This window comes from Rhodnius prolixus, unplaced genomic scaffold (genome assembly GCF_049639745.1).
Source record: "Rhodnius prolixus isolate KJV_2025 unplaced genomic scaffold, Rpr scaffold_17, whole genome shotgun sequence".
Classification (NCBI taxonomy): domain Eukaryota; kingdom Metazoa; phylum Arthropoda; class Insecta; order Hemiptera; family Reduviidae; genus Rhodnius; species Rhodnius prolixus.
In genome coordinates, this window is record NW_027411626.1 from 1641634 (window position 1) to 1667696 (window position 26063).

Here is a 26063-nt window from a genome sequence, read left to right on the forward strand (position 1 = left end):
TTCTTACCTGCCGCACTTCAAATGGGCCCAGTTCTCTTAAATTTTTTTTTTTTTTTTTAAACCTTTAAACTTTAAAATTAAATTGACAATTTATTTTAAATTATAAAAACCCCCACACCACTTCCGGTGCAGATATTAGGTGATGGGTTTCCAAATAGTGACACCATACCACGTCATAGAGAATATATGTGTATATTAATGACGTCACAATTCTAGTGTCTCAATCTTTAACAGCACAGTTCACCTCTGACATTTTGGATGATTCTTTTTTTTTTCTACTCACTTTCTATTTATATACTATTTTCGTAATATGCAAATAAATAAAAAATAAAGTTGTCGGGAATGAAAAATATAAAAGTTTTAAAAAATAATTATTTATTTATTTTTTTTTTAATTATTTGTTGTTCCACTTATTGTTTATAATTAACAACAATATTTAAGGACAATTCTGGTATTTTGACAAAATACACAAATACATTAAAAAAAAAAAAAAAAAAAATTGAGCCTTTGAAGGAGATTTACTGTACAAATTGGCTCATAGATGTCGCTACAACCACACGCTCTTGGGCATCATTAACATGTCTCCCAAGAAAAAAAAAAATAAAATAAAAATTCAGTCATGTCGTCACAGGAAGACAAACAACCATTGCAAAAATTATTATAATTGTCGTTTGTATTTATTTGATTTATTTTTATTTTTTATTTTTTTTAATTAATTATTTTAGTTTTTCCTTTTTCCTTTTTCTTTCTTTTTATTCTAGAAAAAAAATCAGAAAAAATTAATATTTGGAGATCCCAGTGACTTAGAAAAAACCATCACCTGTTGGGTCGTTCACCCATGGGTAATTGTTCGGACATCGTACACACGTTTGTAGATTTATAGTCTCTCCAGGTACCTCTTTACTGGTCAACTTACAGGAATGTGGTACCCAACAGGCTGGCGGTCCTTCTACTGAGCACTTCTCTCTCCAGGGTTCGAAATTCTTCACCTCAGAGATAGTTCTTGGATTCTGGATCCATTGGATTACTTGTGTCATGGTTACAAAGTATACATCATTATATTTCTCTTGGATTTCATCAATCCAATATAGGAATGCTTCCAAAAATTCTGGATTATTTTTCAACCAAGCTGCATGAAAGTACAGACCTAACGGGGCACGATTTTGGTCGTAATGTCTATCGAAATTATGATTAAGGAAATTGTAGAATTGATCACCAGTCAATATGTTTGAACATGAATCAACCATAGCACATCCGGGTAGATATTCATCGAAATTTGGATCTTCACGCCGATCTAATTCATTCATCACCATCTCCCAGACAGCATGACTTCTTGTCGGACAATGTTGTAGATTCCCATGGCAACGATGCGGCATTCTAAAGTACATGGTGTATGGCCATAGTGGTGGGTTGCTCAATGGAGCGGTTATCGTTGAATCATATAGAAACGCTTGTTCTTCCATCATGGTGAACTGATTGTTACCGCCCACCCTAAGATATGGTGCTCTTACGCCCACCACAGAGTTGTCGGAGATGTTGGCGTATTTCTCCACGATTACCCTCATACCGGCCATTTCTTTCGCCCAATCATCGACCGTCGCATTGCTCCAGAATTGTTCATCATCATTATGTCTGTAACAATTAAAACAAAAAAGAAAATAAATGCAAAAATTGTAAATTCAATCAATAAAAATCTTAATTCAATAAAATTGGTAGAATATTTGGCGGAATAAGTGGGAAGCTTGAAGTGAACAGACTGTGGCTCCTGGCTAGGTGGCATGAGAAAGTGGCATGAGAAGGCGGCAGGAGAAGGTGGCATGAGAAAGTGGCATGAAAAGGTGGCATGAGAAAGTGGCATGAGAAGGCGGCATGAGAAGGTGGCATGAGAAAGTGGCATGAAAAGGTGGCATGAGAAGGTGGCATGAGAAGGCGGCATGAGAAGGCGGCATGAAAAGGCGGCATGAAAAAGTGGCATGAGAAGGTGGCATGAGAAAGTGGCATAAGAAGGGGCATGAGAAGGTGGCATAAAAAAGTGGCATGAGAAGGTGGCATGAGAAGGAGCATGAGAAGGTGGCATGAAAAAGTGGCATGAGAAGGTGGCATGAGAAAGTGGCATGAGAAGGTGACATGAGAAAGTGGCATGAGAAGGCAGCAGCGAACTAGCTGCCAATTGGTCTTTCAAGAAGGCAGTATCTCCATTGTATTGCATCTACGCTACTAAGTTATTCAAAAGTCTTTCTCAGCAGAGTAGAAAGCATTTACAAAGTTTGCAGAAGCGTCAAAGGAAATTGGATCTCTCTCTCTCTCTCTCTTTCCGGCTCTAAACATCATCGCGACAAAGTTTCATCAAAATCTTGAGCTCATACCTGCTATTAAGGTCCATCTAGAAGACCTGGGGCTGAGGGAATGGAACTACGTAATTTCATGAAGACAACACAGTAAGTATAATTAATTAGTAAAGGTCATCATTTCAAGGAAAAAAGTTTATTTTTATGAGAGGGTCCCTAAAGTTCTTGCAGGGTTCCAATATTGTGTCCAGCTCTGTTGGAGGAAGTCATATTGAACGGAAGTGATGGCCCGTTTTTAAAATTTTGAGATTCCCCCTTTGAAATTATACGATTTCCGTTTATCCTTCCCGGACTACGTCCACATTTACGCGCACATTACGATTTATAATTCTTTAAAATCTTTACAATACGAGTAGCTTTATTTTTTCCCCTAAAATTCTGAACCGGAAATAATCACTTACGTAATAGAATGTACAGCAATTTCATGGCCCTTCCTGTGCGTTTCCTGGACGGCTGAATAGTTGGTATACTTGTGCGAGACGAAAAATGTTGCCTTGATATCACAGCCATTTGGATTCTTTCTCTTCTTATTGAATATATCCTTATATAGTTCAATATTGTTATTGTTTATGGCATCGTCAAAGGTTATCGTTATCATCTGTGGTATATCTTTGGGCGGTAGGTCGTTAGGAACTCCGGTACCATCTTCTGAACAGAAACAATCGGGCAGTACGCAAACTGACGGGTCACAAGGTGGTGCTCTGTTTGGATCATTATCGTTATCTGGAAACAGTGTATTTTTTTTTTATTTTTTGGTTGAAAGATAAAAAAAAAGAAATTTAGTAATTCGTTAATTTTGGGGGGGGGGATTAGAGGGGGGGAACTTACCGCAAGTATTTTCATCAGATCCGTCAGTACAGTCTTTCTCGCCGTTACAGAAAAGTCCTCGTTCCACGCAAGCACCATCACCACAAGCTAGGAACCCATCCTGACAGAGTGGTTCGTCCGTGTGCAATAAAGGTTTCACTTTCCTTTCTTTACTTTTCAATTTACAATTTTTCACAGCATCCTTCCAATCGCACGTCTGCTTTTCAATGTCAAAATAAAGACCAGCTGGGCACCTGATGGCTTGAAGGCCCTACATGTGTGCACAAAAAAGAAATAAACACCATTTCCTCCATTACTTCTTTCAATCGTTCCAACTCCTACCACCCACCAAAAAAAAAAAAAAAAAAAAATCAAACTAGAGGATATCCTTTACTTACCGAAGAGGTACACTGGATGACATCACGACAATTATCTCCCTCCCCAGCTACTAATCTAAACCATTCGCCGGCATCTTTGTCTTTGCACAGTTCAGTCTCAAAGCTCTCCTCCTTTTTGGCCGGTTCGTCTTGCCTTTTTACCCTCAATGTTTGACATTCACCTGTGCGGACAGAGAGGAATGGTTGATTATACGTCATGGAAGAAGAACGCACCATTCATTTGCCCATAATTACAAAAAAAAGAAAAATGGGAAAAGTCAGCCACAAAATTAAACACTTAAAATATCTAAGCAGGTATCGAAAACGTAAATCGTAGGATGTAGGGTATTGTCGTAGTATTTCAGAGGGATGTTCATGGTTGGTTGTGCAGCTTCCAAAAAAATAATTATAGTCATTTATCACAGGCAAATCAAGAAGAAGAATCTACTTTTCCACACATCTTGGCTATCCCAGTGATTTTCCAAGTCTAATATCACTAACACTTCCAACGTTCACTCAGTACAAGTGAGTGATACTTCACGGTGCACGTATAGAATTAGTTTACTAACTATCTTCTGAAGAACTGTCCTTCTTGTATTAAGTTCAGACGTGAATTTAAAACTAAGATCACCAACTAAACACATGCCTTTTAAATATCTACAATTATCTGAATGTTTTCATCAATTTAGATTTAACAAAATAGTATTGTATTGGTTTGAGTTAAAAATAGTATTAATGTCAAGTAAAGTAATGCTATAAACTTTACTATAAATTTCTCATATTAACACATTAAATAAAATACAAGGCCTGAAGACCGGGAATCGAACCCACTAAACCAACAATACATCTTAGCATTGCGGGTCTAGTATAACCGCCTAATTTACTTAATATAAATTTAAACATTGAATAAAACACAAGGCCTCGACCAAGGGAATCGAACCCACTAAACCAACAATACATCTTAGCATTGCGGGTCTAGTATAACCGCCTAATTTACTTAATATAAATTTCTCATATTAAACATTGAATAAAACACAAGGTCTAGACTCCGAGAATCGAACCCACTAAACCAACAATACATCTTAGCATTGCGGGTCTAGTATCTTAACCGTGGCGCCTCTTAAACATTTATAATATTAAAATCAACTACTTTTTTTAGTAAAAAATTTATTTATGTAAATTGCGATAAATTGTGGAAAATCGTGTGTTGAGTTGTCACACCTGATTTTTTTTTTACCCTTGCATGGAGCTTTGTCGCCTCTCAAACGTTTGATTAAATAGGATTACATGATTGTGTGTAAATTTAAATTCACTCGCATAAAAACTAAAATAAAATAGATATTTAAAATAAAATTTAAATAATAATAAATCAAGGAAAACATTATTTTTTTTAAATTTACATATAATGTGAATAAAATTTACAAAATATGTAGTTATATAATAAAAATATTTCGGAGGTTTAACTATTGACTATAATAGATTTTTCAATGTTTAAAAATAAATCGAGAGTTTAATGTACGATAAGTTTCGTAACCATTACAATCTTTTATGAAATATATTTTTTTTTTTAAATGGCGGAGGAAACATCTTGTAAGTGTTTAGGAGAAGAAGAAAGGCAGCAAATAAATACTTACATACCTGCATAAATATGTACAGGTACACACATAAATATGTGTATTCGATACGTGGGTGTGTTGGTGTGTTAGTGAAAGGGAAGGTACTCAGTCCCATGTACGACCGTTACTATGACCTTGGTGATAAAATTATTTTTATTTATTATATATAAAAAAAAAAAATAATTAACATGGCTAAGATATATTATAATCTGCTTATTATAAATTGTTAGCTATAGTTATCGATTGTATTTGTTACAATTATTTATGAAGTAATAGTCTAAAAAAAAAAAATCGATAAAGCCGTTTAAAGGGATTGAAAGAAAAAAAAAAAGTTTCGAAACTTATTCAAGAAAAGTAAAACTTCCGGTTAATTGTTTTCGTCAAATTTGAAATCCCGGAAATGATATTACATTGATTAAAACCATAAATACATTTCTTTCTTTCAAAAAGCCATAAGCACACGCCAACTTTATATATTCTTTTTTATTAAATACATAAAAAAACCTTTCTTTTAGGGTGTGTTGAATTTAAATTGCACAAGGTTGCCTTTCTGAAATATCTAAGATATTTCTACTTTACTTCCTGTTCGTGTTCTAAATTCTTTTTGATTTCTAAAATTTTATTTGAAATAATTTTTTTCATGTGGCAATAAATATAAATGCATAAATTGTGGGTTTTAGAAATAGCGTTTATTTTTTTGTTTTGAGGAAGGAGAGCGAATTCAATTTGAGGTTCTCTTTGTCGATGAAGTTATAATTGTGATCACAATAGGTCTTGAAGGTAAATGGCAGACATTAATTTCTATCAAATGTGAATATAAAACATTTTTATTTATCTCTAATTTAGCTCTTTCTTTCAATAGGTTTGATTATTATGCTTTGCATGTATTAGTCACTTCACAGGCGCCACGATAGCCGAGCGGTTATAGAGGCTAGACCCGCAATGCTAAGATGTATTGGTTTAGTGGGTTCGATTCCCGGGGTCTAGGTTTTTTTTTTTAATGGTTAATATAAGAAATTTTGTAGTAAAGTATGTTAGGCGGTTATAGGCTAGACCCGCAATGCTAAGATGTATTGTTGGTTTAGTGGGTTCGATTCCCCCTGGTCTAGGCCTTGGATTTTATTTAATGGTTAATATGAGAAATTTGTAGTAAAGTATGTTAGGCGGTTTTAGGCTAGACCCGCAATGCTTAGATGTATTATTGGTTTAGTGGGTTCGATTACCGCGGTCTAGGCCTTGGATTTTATTTAATAATTAATATGAGAAGTTTGTAGTCAAGTACACATGCTAGTCGCCTCTGTCTGCGTCATGAGAAAAAAAAGAAAGAAGCATTTTAACTCGTGAATAAATAATGTCCACAGACAAACCCATTTACTGTTCTTGTTTTTTTCTCTCTTTGTCAGCAACAAATTATTACCTAAGTATTAGTGACTGATATAATGTTCCAATAATTTTAAGAATAAATGAACTGATTGACAAAATATGGATTCAAGCGCGACGTAACGGTCTGATTCGCAGATCAGAGCCCCATGACCAAATCCATTTGTACGTCATTTGGTTTTAATCATTCAGTTTTACTTTAGCATACTAAGTAGGTTAGGAAAATAAGATAATGTGACGATGTCATATTTTTAAAATTTATTTTTCCACCAGGAAAATGAACTTATTTAGGTGTTCTGAGTCTGGGAAAAGAGTTTTCAAGTTTGTTTTTTTTTGGTACATCCGGTGGTAGTTTTGGTTTCCAGAAGTCTTCAGTCAGTCCGAGCTGATGCTTGTAATTGTCATCCAGAAATGTGTGCGCTTTCCGGTCTAGGAAGTCTTTTATTTCCAAATTTCTGAACTCAATCAATAAAATCACCGAAAAATAGAACTTTAATCATTCGATTGATTGCCACCAGTGACCCATTATTGATTTAGAAGACGTTTTCTCTAAAAGAAGAAGAAGAAGAAGAAAAAAAAAAAATTCTCAGAACGTCATTGGGTAATGGGGGACTTCCTGTGGTTTTCCAATTTTCTTTGGAGATGGAATTTAATCAAGACATTTAATCGCCTTTTATGATATAAAGCACACAGTTCATTATACTGAATAAACGTGCTTTAGAGGGAAGAATGGTCACTTCCTCTCTCTCTCCTGAGTTCCTTTAATCAAACAGTCCTGGAAAATTTTATCAAAAAAAAAAAAAAGTTGTAGACAAATACAGGAGAATTAAGGAAATCCTATTTTTAAGGAAATCTCAAAGAAGAAAATAGTCCAGAACTAAAGTGGTACTTCCGGTTTGTGGAATTTTTCATAAAACTTCAGTAATTTTAACCTTCCTTTAAGTTGCAGCCCACCATGCGTACAACGTGTGGTCAATAGTTTAATGAAAATCTTTGAAACCATTTTTTTTTTTTTTTTTAGAAGAACTCAAAAAAAAAGTCTAAAAAAGTGATACTTCCGGTTAAGCTTGTAGTTAGATCCTCTGATTGGATCCAATCTAAATGTTTATAAAGTTTCAGCTTCCTGCCATTTCTACAATACATTGTACATACACATTCACGCAGACCATTTTGTTAAAAATAACATTTCCGGACTCAGTGGAGCACAGAACCGATATTTCCGGTGAAAAAACGAAAATAAAAAAAAAGATCTCTCAGAAAACTGCAAGATCTAATTGGCTGAATCAAGCATGAGAGAAATACAAAAGCGCATTCTTACTTTCCTTCTCTTTCTTCAATAAGTGCAAGATTGCAATCTGGCAGCAATTTGCACAACCTTATCCTCCCTCCGGTGTGACATTGGCAAATTACCAAATGGATTCCATTGGACAGACAGACGGCGTGATCTTCTTCTCGCGACGCGGCTACATGTTAATGATCACGTCTTGTCCCATGCTAAACCGTCCCGCACCATCATCCTACTACCAATCGTCAATCTTCCCCCACCCAGTGCTTCCAAACTTGCCTGGCCAACTTGATTTTCAAACTGGCTTTCGCTCAGGCTATGCACAATCTCTGTCTCTCTCTCTCTCTTCTGTTTCCCCCTCATTGTATTCGACTATACCAGGAATCTGCGCTGAAGAATGAAAAAAAGATCAAGACTTGCGTTTTACTTTCGAAGCAATTATTAGAAAAGAGTGTTCTACCAAGATTTGCCAAGTACAATTGTATTATGGGAGGTGATTTAACAATCAATTTAAACGGGCGATTGTGTAGCTATTAATTTCTATTTATTTTCTTTTTCTTTGACGGTTTTTAAACCATGGTTTCCAAAAAACGATGGCCCTCTTCGAGTTCATTTCAAGTTGTCGCGCCCCCTGCATTTTTTTTTCCTGATAGTTCTAACCTCACATTGGTTTCACTTTTAATGAAGGAATCAGTCAACAAGTCTAGTGGCGAGATGGTAACTTAAGTTGAAGTCGAAATCTCTAGACACAAAATTGATTACCTCTAATGATGGATGAAAGTTTGGAGAACCATTAGGTTTAGGTATGCTACGACAGGTTAAAAAATCAAAGATATTATCCCAGCACTGCGGGACCTAACTACATTTAGTGAGGTCATTTTGTCTTTTAAAGACACCTTGGGGGTGTTTTCTGGTAGTGTTCTGGAAGAAAGATGCTGTATCAGTGGATGATTGTGATGAGATTGTTAAGTTAAGATGGAATGTTCTGGTTTCAGCAACTTGTGTGACGAAAGGAATGTTTTAAGTCTGTGTGAATGGTTTGATTGGTGACGTAGAAAGGAGCGCCCAACTGTGGAGCTAAGAATTTTAGACTACAAGGACTGGAGACTTTGGAGATTTGAGCGTTTGGTTTGGAATCCCATAGTTCGATGACTTTTTTAAAGTCACAGTTTCAAAACAATGACCAAAAAGCTCGCAAGAATTAGGAGTAAAAGATAGTCGTGTGAGTGTTCATACTAATTTTTTTTTAGGGGGGGGGGACGAGTGTTGGTCTAGTGGACAAGAGCGTGGACTTTGTAAATGGGAGATCTCCAGTTCTAATCCCGCGTATGACTACTCTTTATTTCTTAGAAAAAATTGCTAGAAAGTAAAGTATGAAGGCGCCACGGTAGCCGAGCGGTTATAGGCTAGACCCGCAATGCTAAGATGTATTGTTGGTTTAGTGGGTTCGATTCCCCCGGTCTAAGCCTTGGATTTTATTTAATGTTTAATAAAAGAAATTTACAGTAAAATATGTTTGCTAGTCGCCTCCGTCCATGACACCTAATTTGGTAGTTGGACGTAAAGCTCACCTGGAAAAATAGTCTGAAAGAAGAAACAAAAAATTAAATAAATGAATCATAAAATAAGCAAACGTTTTTCCCCAAAAGAAGAAGTAATTTCCGACCATTTTATTTCAAACTGTAATTGGATGAAACCAAATCCAAGAAAATGCTCTCTAGTTTAAATTAGTAACAAGTTGCAATGAAATCTAGAACACCAATGTTCTGCCTCCTCTCCCCCCCCCTACGCTGGCTACGTAATTGCATTTTTATAGCAACATTGCCGTGTGCCGTCCGAGGGTAGGGGTGCGGATTGCGATTAAAACTGGTTCTTATTGAACATTATATCCGCATTCCATTCTTCTACTCGCGGTATTACCAATCACCTTCATTGTATGGGGGGGAGTTGATCAAATCCATGGCTACTTCACTAATTCTTTCAAAGAGTCCTTGGTGAGTTTATTATTATTATTCATTTTTTTTTTTGAGAGGGTGGGGTTAACTAAATAAAAAATATATTAAATTTAGCCCCTAAAATTTTGACTCAAGGCAAGGATAGCTATTTCTTTTTAAACAAAATTATTAAATTCTAATTGGCTAGTTGGTCCACTTAATTACTCAATTACTATCTTATAGTTTGCTAAATTTAATTATAGCTCAGCTTAAAAACAGATTTCTCATTACTACTTTGAGTAGGGTCTCTCCGCCATCTTAAGTTTTAACCTTCAACTTGGTGTTTTATTTAGACGTGTTTATTATTTCAATTTACCACATGATAATTACTACATTGACCGCATTTCAAAACATTTTCATTATAGAATTAAAAAAGTAAAAGTAAAGCCTACTTTTTCAGGCGGGCTTTACGTCTAACTACCAAATTAGGTGTTGTGGACGGAGGTGACTGGCAAACATACTTTACTACAAATTTCTTTTATTAACCATTAAATAAACTGCAAGGCCTAGATCCCGGGAATCGAACCCACTAAACCAACAATACATCTTAGCATTGCGGGTCTAGCTTACATACTTCACTACAAATTTCTCATATTAAACATTAAATAAAATCCAAGGCTTAGACCCCGGGAATCGAACCCACTAAACCACCAATACATCTTAGCATTGCGGGTCTAGCCTATAACCGCCTAACATACTTTACTATAAATTTCTCATATTAAACATTAAATAAAATCCAAGGCTTAGACCCCGGGAATCGAACCCACTAAACCACCAATACATCTTAGCATTGCGGGTCTAGCCTATAACCGCCTAACATACTTTACTATAAATTTCTCATATTAAACATTAAATAAAATCCAAGGCTTAGACCCCGGGAATCGAACCCACTAAACCACTAATAAATCTTAGCATTGCCTACTTTTTTTTATATATTAAATTTTTATATATTTAATATATTATTAATTAAGTTAACTCCACCCTTTCAAAAAAAAAGTAAAGTAATCGCCTATTCTTTTCAGGCGGCGCCTAAAGTCCAACTACGTTAGGTGTCGGTGTACAGGATGCGGAAGCTTATACTTTACCATAAGCAATTTTTTTTTCTAACAAATAAAAAGTAGTATACGCGGGATTTGAACTCGGGGATCTCTCACTTACAAAACCGCGCTTTTGACTACTAGATCAACATCCGCCCCAACTACCATATATATATTTAGAATACTGGTACTTATTTCTGTGTTGCAGGTAAGAAACCAATTCAGCAGATTCACGTTTGATTTACACTGAATTTCCTGAGTAGAGTTCACAATTTATTAAAATAACCGTAGACAGTTAAATAATCAGCAGTGATTATAGAATAAGAATGATCAAGAAATACTGTTGACACTTATAAAGAACTTAGCTTCCGGTATCTAGAAAATTAAAATGAAAATTTTTGTATAAGTTAAAAAAAAAAAAAAAAAATTCTAAAATAAAATCAGTTGCGTGTTCATACCAGATTTTTCACTACTGAAACACCAAAAAGAAAGACATATTTAACTGAAATTATGCAACCATAAATTTGTGTCAACACTTCTAATCGAACTTGACGTGCATTCATGCAATTCAATTGCAACAAAACATTAATTGTTTGTTATGATCAGAGGTGTGACATAATAATTTATTTATTATTATTCTTATTATTTTCTTACTTTCTCTTTTACTGCAAGCGGAAACAGGATGCATTTTGATATGATCAACAAAATTTTGTTCAGTATTCAAAATTATGAGCCCAAGTTCATATCAACTAAAAAGCCCTTAAAACAATTACTTTTGGTAAAAGCTCTACATACGTCCCTTTAATACCCGTAAGAAAAAAATTAAATTAACAAGAAGAAGAACACGAACAAACAAACTTCTAGAAGAAACAAGAATGGTGAAACACTGTAAAAGTTGTAATGTTCAGATTTATGTAAATTAGTATTTGGCAGTAACATTTAAAAGTATCGTGACAGATGGTGCATTTATGCATTTGTTTGTGCATAAAAAAAATCTCTCTTCATTTATGATTAGAATATCATTAATGAAATCTCACTATTATGACATGCGCCATGTTTCTTTCAATTGACCTAGATTTAAAAATTTTAATACGGCAAACTTTCACATTACGACATGAAGATACAACAACATCAGAGATGATTAAAAAGAAAAAACAAATCTTAATTAAATAATGTTTTTAGTAACCCTATACCCCAGTTCCGTTTTTGTACAGAAACATGCAGGATAGGCGCCACGATAGCCGAGCGGTTAAGAGACTAGACCCGCAATGCTAAGATGTATTGTTGATTTAGTGGGTTCGATTCCCCTAGTCTAGGCCTTGGATTTTATTTAATGGTTAATATGAGAAATTTATAGTAAAGTATGTTTAGGCGGTTATAGGCTAGACCCGCAATGCTAAGATGTATTGTTGGTTTAGTGGATTCGATTCCCCTGGTCTAGGCCTTGGATTTTATTTAATCTTTAATATGAGAAATTTATAGTAAAGTATGTTTGCTACTGCTAGTCGCCTCCGTCCTAATTTGGATACCTAATTTGGTAGTTGGATGTAAAGCCCGCCTGAAAAAATACTAGCTGGATAATTACACGTCTTTGAACGTTGAAGTATTCCTTAATCCAGAGCAAAAGATAAAGGTTTCAAGGTCATTTCTAGTCATAGGACAAGACCGTACAACATACTGTCATCCCTCCTTTTAGACTAATTATCATTATAACGGCCAAATTTTGCCATAAGTAATAAAGTTCCTCAGTATATTATTAATAATTAAAAAGGGGAAAACTACCAAATGGTAGCTTTCCGCATAAGAGATTTGATAGCTTTAATTATATATATATATTCACTGGAGCGAATAACGAGACCATGGCGTTTAAGAAGCCTCAGAACCTAAGAAGAAGAAAAAGAAGAAGTTCGTGAAGGCAGCATTCGCGGATTAAAGTTACTCCGGACAGGAAAGGAAATTGACGTCATTATTTATGTTTTGGAAAGGATACATAGAACGGAAGATAGAACGGATAATTTTTGATTGTAAGATTTGGATACTTCAGAGTTTCTTTAAAAAACCCAGTTCAAATAACCTTTTTAGGTGAGCGATTAAGAAAAATTTTAGTGGTTAGCGTTTTTAAAAACAAAACTCCAAAGATATTCTATTTGTATTTCTGGTTATCTAGTTTCCCTTAACTTGGAATTTTAGCATTATTTTTTAACTTCATTAATATTATTCTGGTTGATCTTTAGCAGATTACTGTAAAACGTACCTAGAGAGAAGTCAAGTAATGCCTATTTTTTCAGGCAGGCTTTACGTCCAACTACCAAATTAGGTGTCGTGAACGGAGGCGAATAGCAAACATACTTTACTGTAAATTTCTCATATTAACCATTAAATAAAATCCAAGGTCTAGACCAGGGGAATCGAACCCACTAAACCAACAATACATCTTAGCGTTGCGGGTCTAGCCTATAACCGCCTAACATACTTTACTGTAAATTTCTCATATTAACCATAATACAAAATCCAAGGCCTAGCCCAGGGAATCGAATCCACTAAACCAACAATACATCTTAGCATTGCGGGTCTAGCCTATAACCGCCTAACATACTTTACTATAAATTTCTCATATTAAACATGAAATAAAATCCAAGGCCTAGACCAGGGGAATCGAACCTACTAAACCAGCAATACTTTTTAGCATTGCGGGTCTAGCTTCTTAACCGCCTAATATAGTGGCGCCTCCATAAGCATTCCATTAAATTTAATGTACGTTCTTATCACTTATAAATACGTTTAATAGTATACTGATTTTTCACTTTTAAGAGATTTCCTTGCCCCTATAATTTTTTATTTTTTGTTAATTTTCCAGACACTGTTCTCACTCGTTAAAGACAAAACACTATCCATAGACAATGTAAGAAGCTGCTAAGGAAGAGAAAATCTAAAAGGTCCAGCAGCTGGATTCAAACCCGGTGTCTCTGCCTTAAATTTTATTTTTCACACCAGGATTTTTTTTCGTGTTTCAAAACACGACTCGTTAGTGAAGGAAATTGGGAAAACGAAAAAACTAAAAATACGCACTTCTGGTTAATGGTTCATGAACAGCTGTTTTTGGTTATGGTTTATTTTTTATTAATTAAATACAAAGATTAATAATTAATAAAAGGAAAACTTTTATTTTGTAAATAAGATTGTAAATACTTAGCTACAAACGGTGACAAACTATGGCAGGCAGCTGTTGTGTCCAGCGACACTAATACAATGTGTTCAGGTAAATGTTACGCTAGATTGTTGCAGCGTTACACAATCCACTCGCTGACTGTGTTCACACGCACACAAACACACCTGTTCTGTTTTGTAAAATATTTAATATCTAATTTTAAACTCGGATGAGATTAAGGAGGCAGTTAAATCTATTTAGAGCCACCTAACTCAGCTCTGCAATCAGCTGATACAAAATGGTCAACATAAAACAATAAATATTTTTAGATTTGATAATAATCCGTTTTTTATGAAGCAAAATTTTTTGTATTTCCTCCTGATCCACGTTAATATTATCCCATCAATAAATTTGTATCTGAAAAAGCAGGAGTCTGAAATCTGTACCAGTAATTCTTTCTTTTTTTTAAGGTAGCCGTTAATATCAACTACGACCAGCCGTGTACTCCCTAACCTGGCTCGACAAAGAACTAGTGGCCAGTAGAAGGCGAGTGTAATGAACTGGAGTGACTATAGCAGACAAGGTCATCCTGGAAAACGCTCCTTTCTTTTATAGCATACTGACGCATTGATGTCTCTACAGTGAAGACTGTTCTCTCTTTTTGTTCTGTTATGTGTACAAGAGAGTGCGACCAATCTCGTATGGACCATTGTTCCATCGTCAGCCCCCCCCCACACTATTCGCCTCTCTCTCTCATTAACGATATACTCTTGTACATGGACAGACATACTGGGAATAAAATTATACAAAAGTATTTAAAATAACCAGCATTTTACATGCTGGTTATTTCGCAAATTCCCCATTCAAAAATCGCCTCTTTAACCTAATGGCACTTAAATTTTGGAAGAAAAACCCCTTTTCATTCGTTTTTAAGAGAATTTAGGTATTACGATCTTGCCAAATATTAGAAATTAGCGGAAATCATAATTTTTAACGGAAATTAGAGCCAGGTGTAAAAAAAAGTTATGTTGGTAACACATTGATCACAAAGGAAAAGAAATGGGTGATTGAATTTAAAACACTAGTGAAGATGTGAAGATGATCTAAGGGGAAGGATGGACCAAAACTTCTGGCAGCTTCAGTAGAAAACGTTGACTAATTGTAGGATGCAGCGATTTTTTTTTTTTTTTTTGTATTGTTTGTAATGTAACATCCAGTAACACTGATAGCACAGAAAATGCACACTTAAACATGCACTCACTCGCCTGCACCTGCTCATTCCAAGGGGGGTGCCAAGCTCGATGAGGAAAGCGCGAAGCATCTGGGATGGTGCGGGCGTACCAAGGGATTGTGCATGAGATTGCAGGGATTGGTGCAGTAAAACAGTATCCGTGGCTACTACGTAGATAGACAAAAAAAGACTTTCAAGGTCTCTGTGGATGGTCGAATTGAAAAACGAAGAAGGGGGAAGCCCTAAAGGATATTGTACATTGAGGATTTTGTACTGAAGGGATTGTAATCCCTGGAGATTAGAACGAGATACTGACCTGATGCGCTATCTTGGGCCAACGACTAATCTGGAGTCCTCATGGTTGACCTTAAAAGGACATCCATGACATAACGTGCTAAACTTCTTTACCGCTTTACTTAGACGAAGATCTAAACAACTGACAGAACTGGGAAGACTAATATACGAGTACAACCCTGTAATCAAACCTTTGTGGACTTACAAACTGCAGGACTTCACCAAAACAGAAGAACATACGGACAAACGCAGACAATTCAATCTAACACACCAAGACAAATATTAGTGCCCCGTACTACGTCATCAACCTGACACTACCCACTGATCTCGGACAGTCCTTTCGTAAAGCAGCTAGCCAAGGGAAAGGACTCAACCAAAACAGACGAACATACGGACAATTCAGACATTTCAAACTAACTCACCAAGACAAATATTAGTGCCCTGTACTACGTCAACAACCAGACACTACCCACTGATCTCGGACAGTCCTTTCGTAAAGCAGCTAGCCAAGGGAAAGGACTCAACCAAACAGACGAACATACGGACAATCCTGCTATTTAAATCTGACACACCAAGACAAGTATTAGTGCTCCGTTCTACGTCATCAACCAGACACTACCCACTAATCTCGGACATTCCTTTCGTAAAGCAGCTTGCCGAGCGAAAAATACCGGAAATGCCATACTACACTCTCATTGCCCCTAATCCTTGCTATCATCTCAATTCCTTTCGACACGATCATTACAGAGAACAGAGATACAAACTTACTTCATTGAAAATCCCATTATACATATAAAGAAAATCTATTTCTATTACAATTAAATGAAATTACGAAAAGTATTCAAATTTCTTTGACTACGTACATAAGTACATAATACTAAAAGTTATGCAGATGGAGTCTCCTCACTAAGAGGTTATGCAACCTCCTCCAGACTGAAAGTGTGTCCTGGAGACACGTGCGACGCGCCCTCTCTCTCTTCTAACTTTTGCATTTCTCTCTCTCTCATTCGAAATTCTTTATCATCAAGTAAATTCCCTTTTCTTAGATTTATCAATTTATTTCCGCTTAGTTTCTTTAAAATTGTAAACATATTTCCTTATTTATTATTACTTCCTCTTATCAAGTACGGAAACTGTTATGATAATGTCAAATTTCCGTTTTCCTATTTTTTTTACCGGAAATATCTGTTTGAGATCCGCTGAATGTAAAAAATTGTTTTGTTCAGGAAGCTGAATCTTAATATTCAAAAATGTGAGTAAAGTCTTCTAAGTGCTTGGTTAGTATCTTTAATTTTATGAGTTTTATGTTTTTCTTTTTAAATTTAAGACGAGTCTACCATCTGAGAATCATTGATGCCCGAAACTTTTGTTTTTTATCAATGCCCTGCCGATCTGCGAACATTGTTCTTTCGTTCACTATATCCATCATCGGACTGATATAGGCAACTTTTTTTTTGCTGTGTTTAGCGAGCTCACAAATCAAACTCTTGCTCATCATGATGCATCATTACACTTACAGACATTATCCTGGAACCGCTAGAAATCCCCATAAAGGGTTGGGATAGCGTGAATTTAGCTCTACAAAACCCCCCATTAACCGAATAATAATGGTAGAATGCGTTACATGTTACTTTTATGCTTGCCCCTCCTAGAGTTTGACATGTCGATCCAATATCGCGCCTCGCTGCAGCAGATCATACAAAATAAATTCCTCAGGCTTGAGACAACTTCCCCCCCGCTACACCCGTATTATAGACATACACGACAACACTATGTAGAACACTAAATCAAGCTCCTCGCTACTGGTTTCTTCATTAAAGTAAAAGTAAAGTAAAGAAATCGCCTATTTCTTCAGGCGGAGCTTAACGCCCAAATACCAATTAGGTGTCGTGGACGGAGGCGACTAGCAAACATACTTTACTATTTTTATTCTTTTATTAACCATTAAATAAAATCCAAGGCCTAGACCCCGGGAATCGAACCCACTAAACCAACAATACATCTTAGCATTGCGGGTCTAGCCTATAACCGCTCGGCTACCGTGGCGCCTTGGTTTCTTCAGTAAGTGTGAATCAAGTCACAACCACCTATGCAGGCAAATAGGGGACTATAGTTTGGACACGGTGCACAGAAGAGTTAAGCGACTCCCTGAAGTAAAACCTTCCTTGGAGGCTGTGGGTTTTTCATTGTTTTTACCCTCATACTTACTTTTATACTGTATTCTGTAACAATTTATGTAATTAGCTGGAGGTTATAGTATTTATACTGGCACTCCTTATGTACATACATATGTATATACCTTCAATTGTTAAATAAAGTTTATTCATTCATTAGAATGCGTTAGATTTGTATTTACTTTTCATTGCATTCTTAGAAATAATTAAATTTTTACAAAAAAAAAAAATGATCAAAAATAGTTTAAAAAAACGGAAGTTAATTAGAATTGACAGTGGTGACAACGTATTTCTTTTTATATTTTAAAATAAATAAATAATTTTGAACACAAAAAAAAAAAATAATCTGAGCTGGAGTTACGCCCACTTTAATGAAGAAATAAGGACTTGTTTGAAAGTTGCTCAAGTCTAACTTGACTTTATTCTCGGTTAGAACGTTTTCTTAAACGTTGGTTAAAGTTTGTTTGGTTTTATTCTATTATTTCTGGGTAAAGAAGTAATTAAAGGTATTTTTGGTTGTTGAATGTTGAATCTTAATTATTTTGTTTTTTCTCTTACAGTTTCTCTTACAATTCTTGACACTGTAAGAGAAAGTCCAGTGCCACTTTATGAAAGGAATGTCCGAGATCAGTGGGTAGTCTCAGGTTGATGACGTAGAACGGGGCCACCATTTGTCGTAGTATTTTAGGTTAGAATGGTCTGAGTCCCCGAGTACCCGGTTTTTGTAAGTCAGCATAGGTTTGATTACAGAACTGTAAGTTAGCCTCTTCCGAAGTTGATAGCTTAAATCAGGGTTCGCCAAACTTATTTTGTGATCATGGACCCCCCCTATATAATTTTTCTAAAACTCCATAGACCCCCCCCCCCATAATTTTCAGTTAATTAAAATAAAACTATCTATTTAGGTACTTGTGTTTGTACATTTATTTTATGATTTTTAAACATTTATTAAAGTAATTTTACATTGTGTAACAAATAGTTTTATGACAAATATCTTCTTCTTCTTTTTTTTTTCTTCACTTTATTTGTATATTTACAACTGCAACAGTTGTTGCAGTTGCAAATTTGATCTTACTGGTTTAGTTCACTTGTAATGTCATGGTTAGAGCAATCACCCACTGGTGAAACCCTTTCACTATGATTTAATCACAACAGATCTCTAGGCCACTTCCGCTTCAAACGACGAGGAGGATTGTCGGGTAGTTGAGGAGAGGAGAAGAGTTGTTGGACAAGAGGATTAGGATGGAGAGAGCTAGGAGGCTGTGAAAGTTGCGATAGCGAGACTTTATCAGGTCAGTGACGAAAGGGATGTGAAGGTCCAGTGTGTATTGTAAGGTTAGAAATGTAGTATGGAGCATTTAGGATTTTCCGTAGGATTTTTGACTGTAGTGTCTGCAGGCGTTTGGAGTTAGAGGGTTTGGTTGAGCCCCACACTTCAGCTTCGTATGTCCATATCGGTCTCAACAGTGTCTTGTAAATTGTCAGTTTGTGATTTAAGTCGAGTTTGGATCTGCGGTCAAGTAGTCTATTAAGTAGCTTGTAGCGTCTGTTCACGCCAGTCGAGTATGTGGGTTCCACGTGAGTCTCTTGTCCAATGTACAGACCCTAAGTATCGTACTATGTCAGCTGGAGGAATCGTTACACCGTTCAGTTGAATTGGTGGACTCACAGATTTTCGTAATAACTAAATATTTATTGAATAATAAGTAATTATAAATAAGTAAAGTAACTACTGTTTCTTAATTAATGGAGATGGGTGTGCAATGGTGTTTCTTTGCAAGGTTCCGCCATATTGGGTTCGAAATTGTTTTACCCTTTCACCCCCTGGCTCAGATCGACCCCCTACTTTTGTTAAATAGAACCCTGGGGGTCTATATAGACCTCTTTTTGGCGATCTCTGGTTTAGATCTTCTTCCTCCAAGTAGTCGATGAAGGAATTCATGTCTGGTCTTACAAGAGCTCAAAGTAGTTTGCACCAGGTCTGTGCAAGGAAGAGGATGTTGTTGTTGTAGAAGAACACAGTAGGACCAAAGTCCTGTCGAAAGAGTAATCGTGGCATGCTGAAAATTTCCCCATGGTCCACTTTAAAAAATGTTCTATCCTTTTTTCTTTGACCATTGATCTTAACTGGGCACCCACAATTTGGGTCAAAGTTGATTAAGGGTTTGTACTTACAAAATACAAACAATGTACAACCATTAAAACAATAAATAAGTTGTATTTTTGTTCCCTTTTTTTGTTTTTTTGTATTTTTATAACTATTTTTTCTATGGATTGCATGTTCAGTCTGTTAAGACTGCCTGCCTGTCAGAAGAACCTTGTTGAATTGAAGACAATACAAAGAACTTGTGCTGTCCAACAAGGACGTTGCTGGCATACATCTTTTGATAATAATTAAAAAGATCTTTTATTCTTTCCTGTCTTTGTACATATGTATGTATGTGTGTGTGTTTTTTATTTGATTTTACTGCGTCTTAGTTTTGTTCTTCGTTTTGTTTTCATTCTCTTCTTGAGGTTAACAAGAGAGGTGGGGGTTGTAGAAAGAGGTTGTCAGCTGGTCCATGCTTAATGTAACCTTCTATTGGTTTTTATCCACTACGTTTTGTATTAAGCTCTGATAAAAGATAAATTTTCTTTGTTATATCCGAATTATATTTATTATTATTAGGTGCCACGATAGCCCAGCGGTTTGAGGCAAGACCCGCAATGCTAAGATGTATTGTTGGTTTAGTGGGTTCGATTCTAACTTGTCAAGGCCTTGGATTTTATTTAATGGTTAATATGAGAAATCTATAGTAAAGTATATTAGGCGGTTAAGAAGCTAGACCCGCAATGCTGAGATGTATTGTTGGTTAGTGGGTTCGATTCCCCTGGTCTAGGCCTTGGATTTTATTTAATGTTTAATATGAGAACTTTGTAGTAAAGTATGTTTGCTAGTCGCCTCCGTCCACGACATCTAATTGGTAGTTGGACGTAAAGCCTGCCTTAAAAAAATAGGCAATTACTTTACTTTACTTTACTTTTTTTATTTATTTATTATTATTCTATAAATTGTCCTTTATTTTATGTTATTCTGCGGTCTTAAGATCTTAGCCCACAACGGGTTGTGTTAATTACGTAGGATTCTTCATGGACAAACGCCTAACCTGGAATCCGCTTACTAGTCTAAAACGGAAAGGACTAAATGATTCAGACTTCACTCTAGTCTTCTCCGCTCTACAACAACAAAGACTTATCTAAAGTTTCCAATATCTTACAATAGTCCAATACTTCCAAACATTGGATAAGATGATCCATGATCCCCCTTTAACAAGGTCTTAACTGGTCTTAAGATCTCGGCCAGTGTTCTCATTCTCTCTAGTCTAGAATCAAAGACCTAGGAAATGGTCTTAATCCCTTCCCACACATACCGTAACTCTAACTGGAGTGCCGGTTAGACCTTGATTAATCTCAAAATTAGGTCTTTATAATCTGCAACTTATAGGAAAAGCCATAGACCTAAACGGGAAACTTCTGAATAGATAAAATGATTGGTTGGTTGTAGTGCACTGTTGTCCTTTCCTGTAACTCCATGGCATGTCGTGTCTTGAAAGAAGCAGAAGAAGAAGAAGAAAACGAATTCAAACGGCGATAAAATGTTTACATCTTTATCTTAAATTGTTTATGAAATTCATTCCTACTATATCAAGACTACGGCCAAAACTCTTTTGAAGCAATCGAAGGTCAATCGATCTTCCCCGTAAACAGTCTACTTCCAGAACGAACTTACTGAATGGCTTCTGCTCACCAAGGTTCTTCTTCTCACTCATAGCTTAAAAGAATGACCAATCTAAACGAGACGCGATCTCTCAGAAAAAAGGAAGCTACTCACCGACATTTCCGCCTCCAAGCGGAAGTGAACTGTGAAAGTTTCAGGTTTATAACATTACTCTTTGTGGGTAATGCATTTTTTGAGATGGGGGAGGATGTGCAGTTAAATAATGCATTAAATATAAAAGTTCTGAATAATATAAAAAATATTGAATCATTTTTTTTATTTTTTGGAGATTGACTGGAGGAGAAAGTGAGCTGCTGGAGCTTCAGACTGGAGTGTGCTTTTTGTTTCGTCACTCCAGGGGAAGTGAGGACAATAAATTGGTTACAAACAGACAGACATGGACTTTCTTCACCAGGTTGAAGAAACGCAAGTGAAATTTCTTTTACTTTTCAAATAGGAATTCATTACGCTTTAGATAAGGTCGCTTCGAGTATGATGTAGACAGAAAATGAAATAGACGTAGACTTACTCACTCTCTCTCTCTCTCACTCTGTGTGTGTGTGTGTTGTGTAAGAGAGAGAGACAGAGACGAAGAGTGAGAGAGGCAGAGGGAAAGAGAGAGAACTGTTGAAGTGTCTCGCTCTGTTTGAAGGAGGGATAAAGTATTAAATTTATTTATTTTTTTTGCCGGCCAGCCAGAGAAGACCGGAAATTGGGATTAGTTACTGAAATACTATCTCACTTCCTGTTAAAGAGTCCGAAAGAGGAACTATTGTGATCATAAATGAGTTCTAAGAAAAAATGATTTCAAACAATTTTCAATATAAAAAACACGCAACACTTCTTATCGTACCCAAACTATGAAACCCCATTGGGGGATCTGGGCCACAAAAAAAAAAGAAGAAGATTTTGTCGTGAACACTCACAAGACTTCCTTTTACTGCTACTTCCTAAGTGCTGCAAGAACTCACAAATTTACTTTGAACTTCCAAAAAAAAAAAAACTTTCATGCGTCGTAATCACTTTAGAAGGAGGAGTCTAACTCATCCCCTCTGTAAAGGAAGTAGTTTATGGGGCAAAATGTTTTCAGTGTAAGTTGTTGATTTATGTGTGTGTGTGTGTGTGTGTGTGTGTGTGTGTGTGTGTGTGTGTGTGTGAACACTATATCAAGTTTACTGGCACTTCCGGGCAGACGCTATAGATTAAATTTGTGAATTCAGTACCACATTTGATTCTTATTGATATTATACAGGTGGTAAGCCAGTACAGTGAACCGTAAAGGCACATTAGAAGGAAATTCTGTCTCACATTTGATTCTTATTAATATTACATAGGTGGTAAGACAGTACAATGAACCTTAAAGGCACATTAGAGGGAAATTCTGTCTCACATTTGGTTCTTATTAATATTATACAGGTGGTAAGGCAGTACAATAAACAGTAATGGCACTTTAGTGGGAAATTTAGTCTCACATTTGATTCTTAATATTATACAGGTGATAAGACAGTACAATGAACAGTAATGGCACATTAGAGGGAAATTCTGTCGCATTTATGATTCTTATTAATATTATATAAATGATAAGACAGTACAATGAACAGTAAAGGCACAGTAGAGGGAAATTCAGTACCACATTTGATTCTTATTAATATTATACAGGTAGTAAGCCAGTTCAATAACCAATAACGGCACAGTTGAGGGAAATTCAGTCCCACATTTGATTCTTATTAATTTTATACAGGTGGTAAGACAGTACAATAAACAGTAATGGCACATTAGAGGTAAGTTTAAACAGTCCTCACTCTAGAAGTGTTTCAAATAAAATCTATTGACGTTAACAAGTGCAATTAGAAGAGAAGGGAAGGGGGAAATTAAAAAAGAAAAAAAATGGATTCAGTAAAATGGCGCCTATGGGTTATATTATTTTGTGCGTTTTTTTCCCCCAGACCAAATTTTTACAATTCTTTTCTCTTAGTAGTACTTCAAAAATCAAAATTTTATTCTCCGTTTGAAATTCATAGTTCAGCCTCTGATAATAATAATATTAATAATAAATAATAATAATAATAATAAATAATAATAATAATAATAATAATAATAATAATAAGAATAAGGCGCCACGGTAGCAGGAGCGGTTATAGGCTAGACCCGCAATGCTAAGATGTATTGTTGGTTTAGTGGGTTCGGTACCCTGGTCTAGTCCTTGGATTTTATTTAATGGTTAATATGAGAAATTTACAGTAAAGTATGTTAGGCGGTTAAGAGACTAGACCCGCAATGCTAAGATATATTGTTGGTTTAGTGGGTTCGATTCCCGGTCTCTTTAATTAATGGATTTTATTTTATGTTTAATATGAGAAATTTATAGTAAAGTATGTTTGCTAGTCGCCTCCGTCCACGACACCTAATTTGGTAGTTGGACGTAAAGCCCCGCCTGAACAAATTGGCGATTGCTTTACTTTACTTAATAATAAGAATAAGAATAATAATACTAATAATAAATCCGAAATCGTTTAAAACAAAACGAAAAAAATGCTGTTACAGATAATCTTAAAACGCTACTATCTTGCACTACTAAGAAAAAACAAAATTTTAAGGAATTTCCCCTCTCCCCCAATTTGAGTAATTTTAATTAAGCTGTCCAAGTAACCCCCATCTGTAGATGAGGTTTTCTAAGACGTTGTGAAATACCATTGAATAAAAAAGAAAAAAATCAAAAATTCCAAGAAATATACAGTTAAAAGCAAACCGATTTTTCCTTAAACGGTTTAATAGAGCTACAATTTTAGGTGAAAAACAGTTTGAGATTTCGCCTTCCTGAGAAAAGACAAAAACTCTCCTTTAAAAAATATATGTTTCCAGTAGCAAAGTAACATTGGAAGCTCTAACAAAAGTTTTGGGAAACTCTACTGGTATGTTTTTTTTTTGCTGCAGAAAATGGTGGAAAACTAAATGAAAAACAAAAATCAATAAAAATTTACACTTCCGGGCAATCGAATTTTTGTTTTAATAAATTCCGGAAATTTATTGGAGACTGTCTTAAAATTCTGCCTTATATTTTAATGTCACTTTTAAATCAAAAAAACTATTCTAAGAACGCTGGGGGCTCCCCTCTCCATTTTTAACTCCGATTAAATTAAATTTGCAATTTATAAGTTCCCCAAAAACGGAAATACGATTTTTTTTTTGCGAGAGAGAGAGAGAGAGAGAAATCGAAGAAATCTTTCGGGGTGAGAAAAAACGCCATTTAAATGAAGCGGCTTTCAAAGGCACTAGTTTTCCCCCTCTACTTATATATATATTTTTTTAAGGAGACTGAAGAAAAGAAAGAAGGTAACGGATGAACATACGAACAAACAAATCTCCCACCCAGTAGCCCCTAAAACTGAGCTCTTAAAGTACAAATAAATAAATAAAACATTTTAGAAAACAACAGTAAAAATTCACCGTCCTTGTAGATTTGTACGTAAATCGTGTGTAGACACACACACAATTTCTTAGTTCTATTCTGGGGGGCTACCGAGTGGGGGTAAAACACATTTACAAGACGTTATGAGGAGACATTATGACCGGGACGTTCAAGTAGGAAGACAAGTGAGAGTTTATTGTCTTCGTGTTTGCGTGTGTGTGTGTGTGTGTGTGTGTGTGAATACAAATAAATAAATTACTTTTAAAGAAAAATAAAATTTCAAAATACTTTTTTATTGGGACGCGATCTCAAAATAATTTTTTGTTTTTTGAGGGGGGCTGTCACCAGTTACAAAATCACATGTTTATTTTAGAACCCTTAATCCTTTCTGGGCTGGCTTTCCCCCCTTTTATTTATGATAGTTTTTATCCTAATTATTGATAGATTCTTTTTTTTTTGTGGATAATTTAGCATTTTTTTTTTTACTCACCGCTGATGATGGCTATAGTCAGGATAAGCGCGAGGACCGTTGCTCTGGATGTCCACGGCATGTTGGGGCACACTCTAGTGAGATCCCCACTCTTTCCTACAGCTTTTATATTCGGCCTACATTCACCTGGGTAGGGGTTGTATCCTACACCCGCTAACAGGTCGCGCCACCTTACTAGCACAACTCTTTTTTTTTTAATATTACTACACTTCTATGTAAAAACAAACATTTCGGGCGCGTCATTTAGTAATTCTTAATTCTTTTAATTAATATACAGGGTGTTCCATTTTAAGACGGCTCAAATGCATTTCATGCTTAAACTGAGCAAAGAAATGGGTAGAGGAAAAATTTTGTTGCCCATCACTTCTAGTTACAGAATATGTGACTTGATTTTGTGATTCCTGCCCGCCATACGCGGCTGACGCGCGACCAGAAGTGAGGGTTTGCAGTTGACCCCCATTTTTCATATACACACTTTTAAAGAGTATAAAAAGTTACTGTGTACTGTGCCTTCAAAGGTGCCTCCTCTGGTTCGCAAGCAAGGTTAGCCAGGAGGTTATCAACTGCTATCTGTATCTGAGGAGAAGGCACAGTACATGTTTCACAAGTTCAGTAAAGTGCATTATTTGATAAATTAAGGAGTAAGTTTGTTCCTTTACATGAAACATATCGATCACTTAAATATGCGGCAGGAGGTTTCCAATTTTTTTGGTAAT

The 26063-nt window shown here is 35.7% G+C and overlaps 1 protein-coding gene across 1 annotated transcript; it reads right to left on the reverse strand.

Moving 5' to 3' along the window:
* Positions 1-358: 358 nt before the first annotated feature.
* Positions 359-25498, reverse strand: serp (chitin deacetylase-like protein serp). Its single transcript, XM_074139021.1, has 5 exons — positions 25348-25498; positions 3554-3714; positions 3177-3426; positions 2750-3071; positions 359-1632 (listed from the first exon to the last, which is right to left on the reverse strand). Exons 1-5 carry the CDS (start codon positions 25406-25408, stop codon positions 804-806), a joined length of 1623 nt encoding a protein of 540 aa, XP_073995122.1. The 5' UTR covers positions 25409-25498; the 3' UTR covers positions 359-803.
* Positions 25499-26063: the final 565 nt, after the last annotated feature.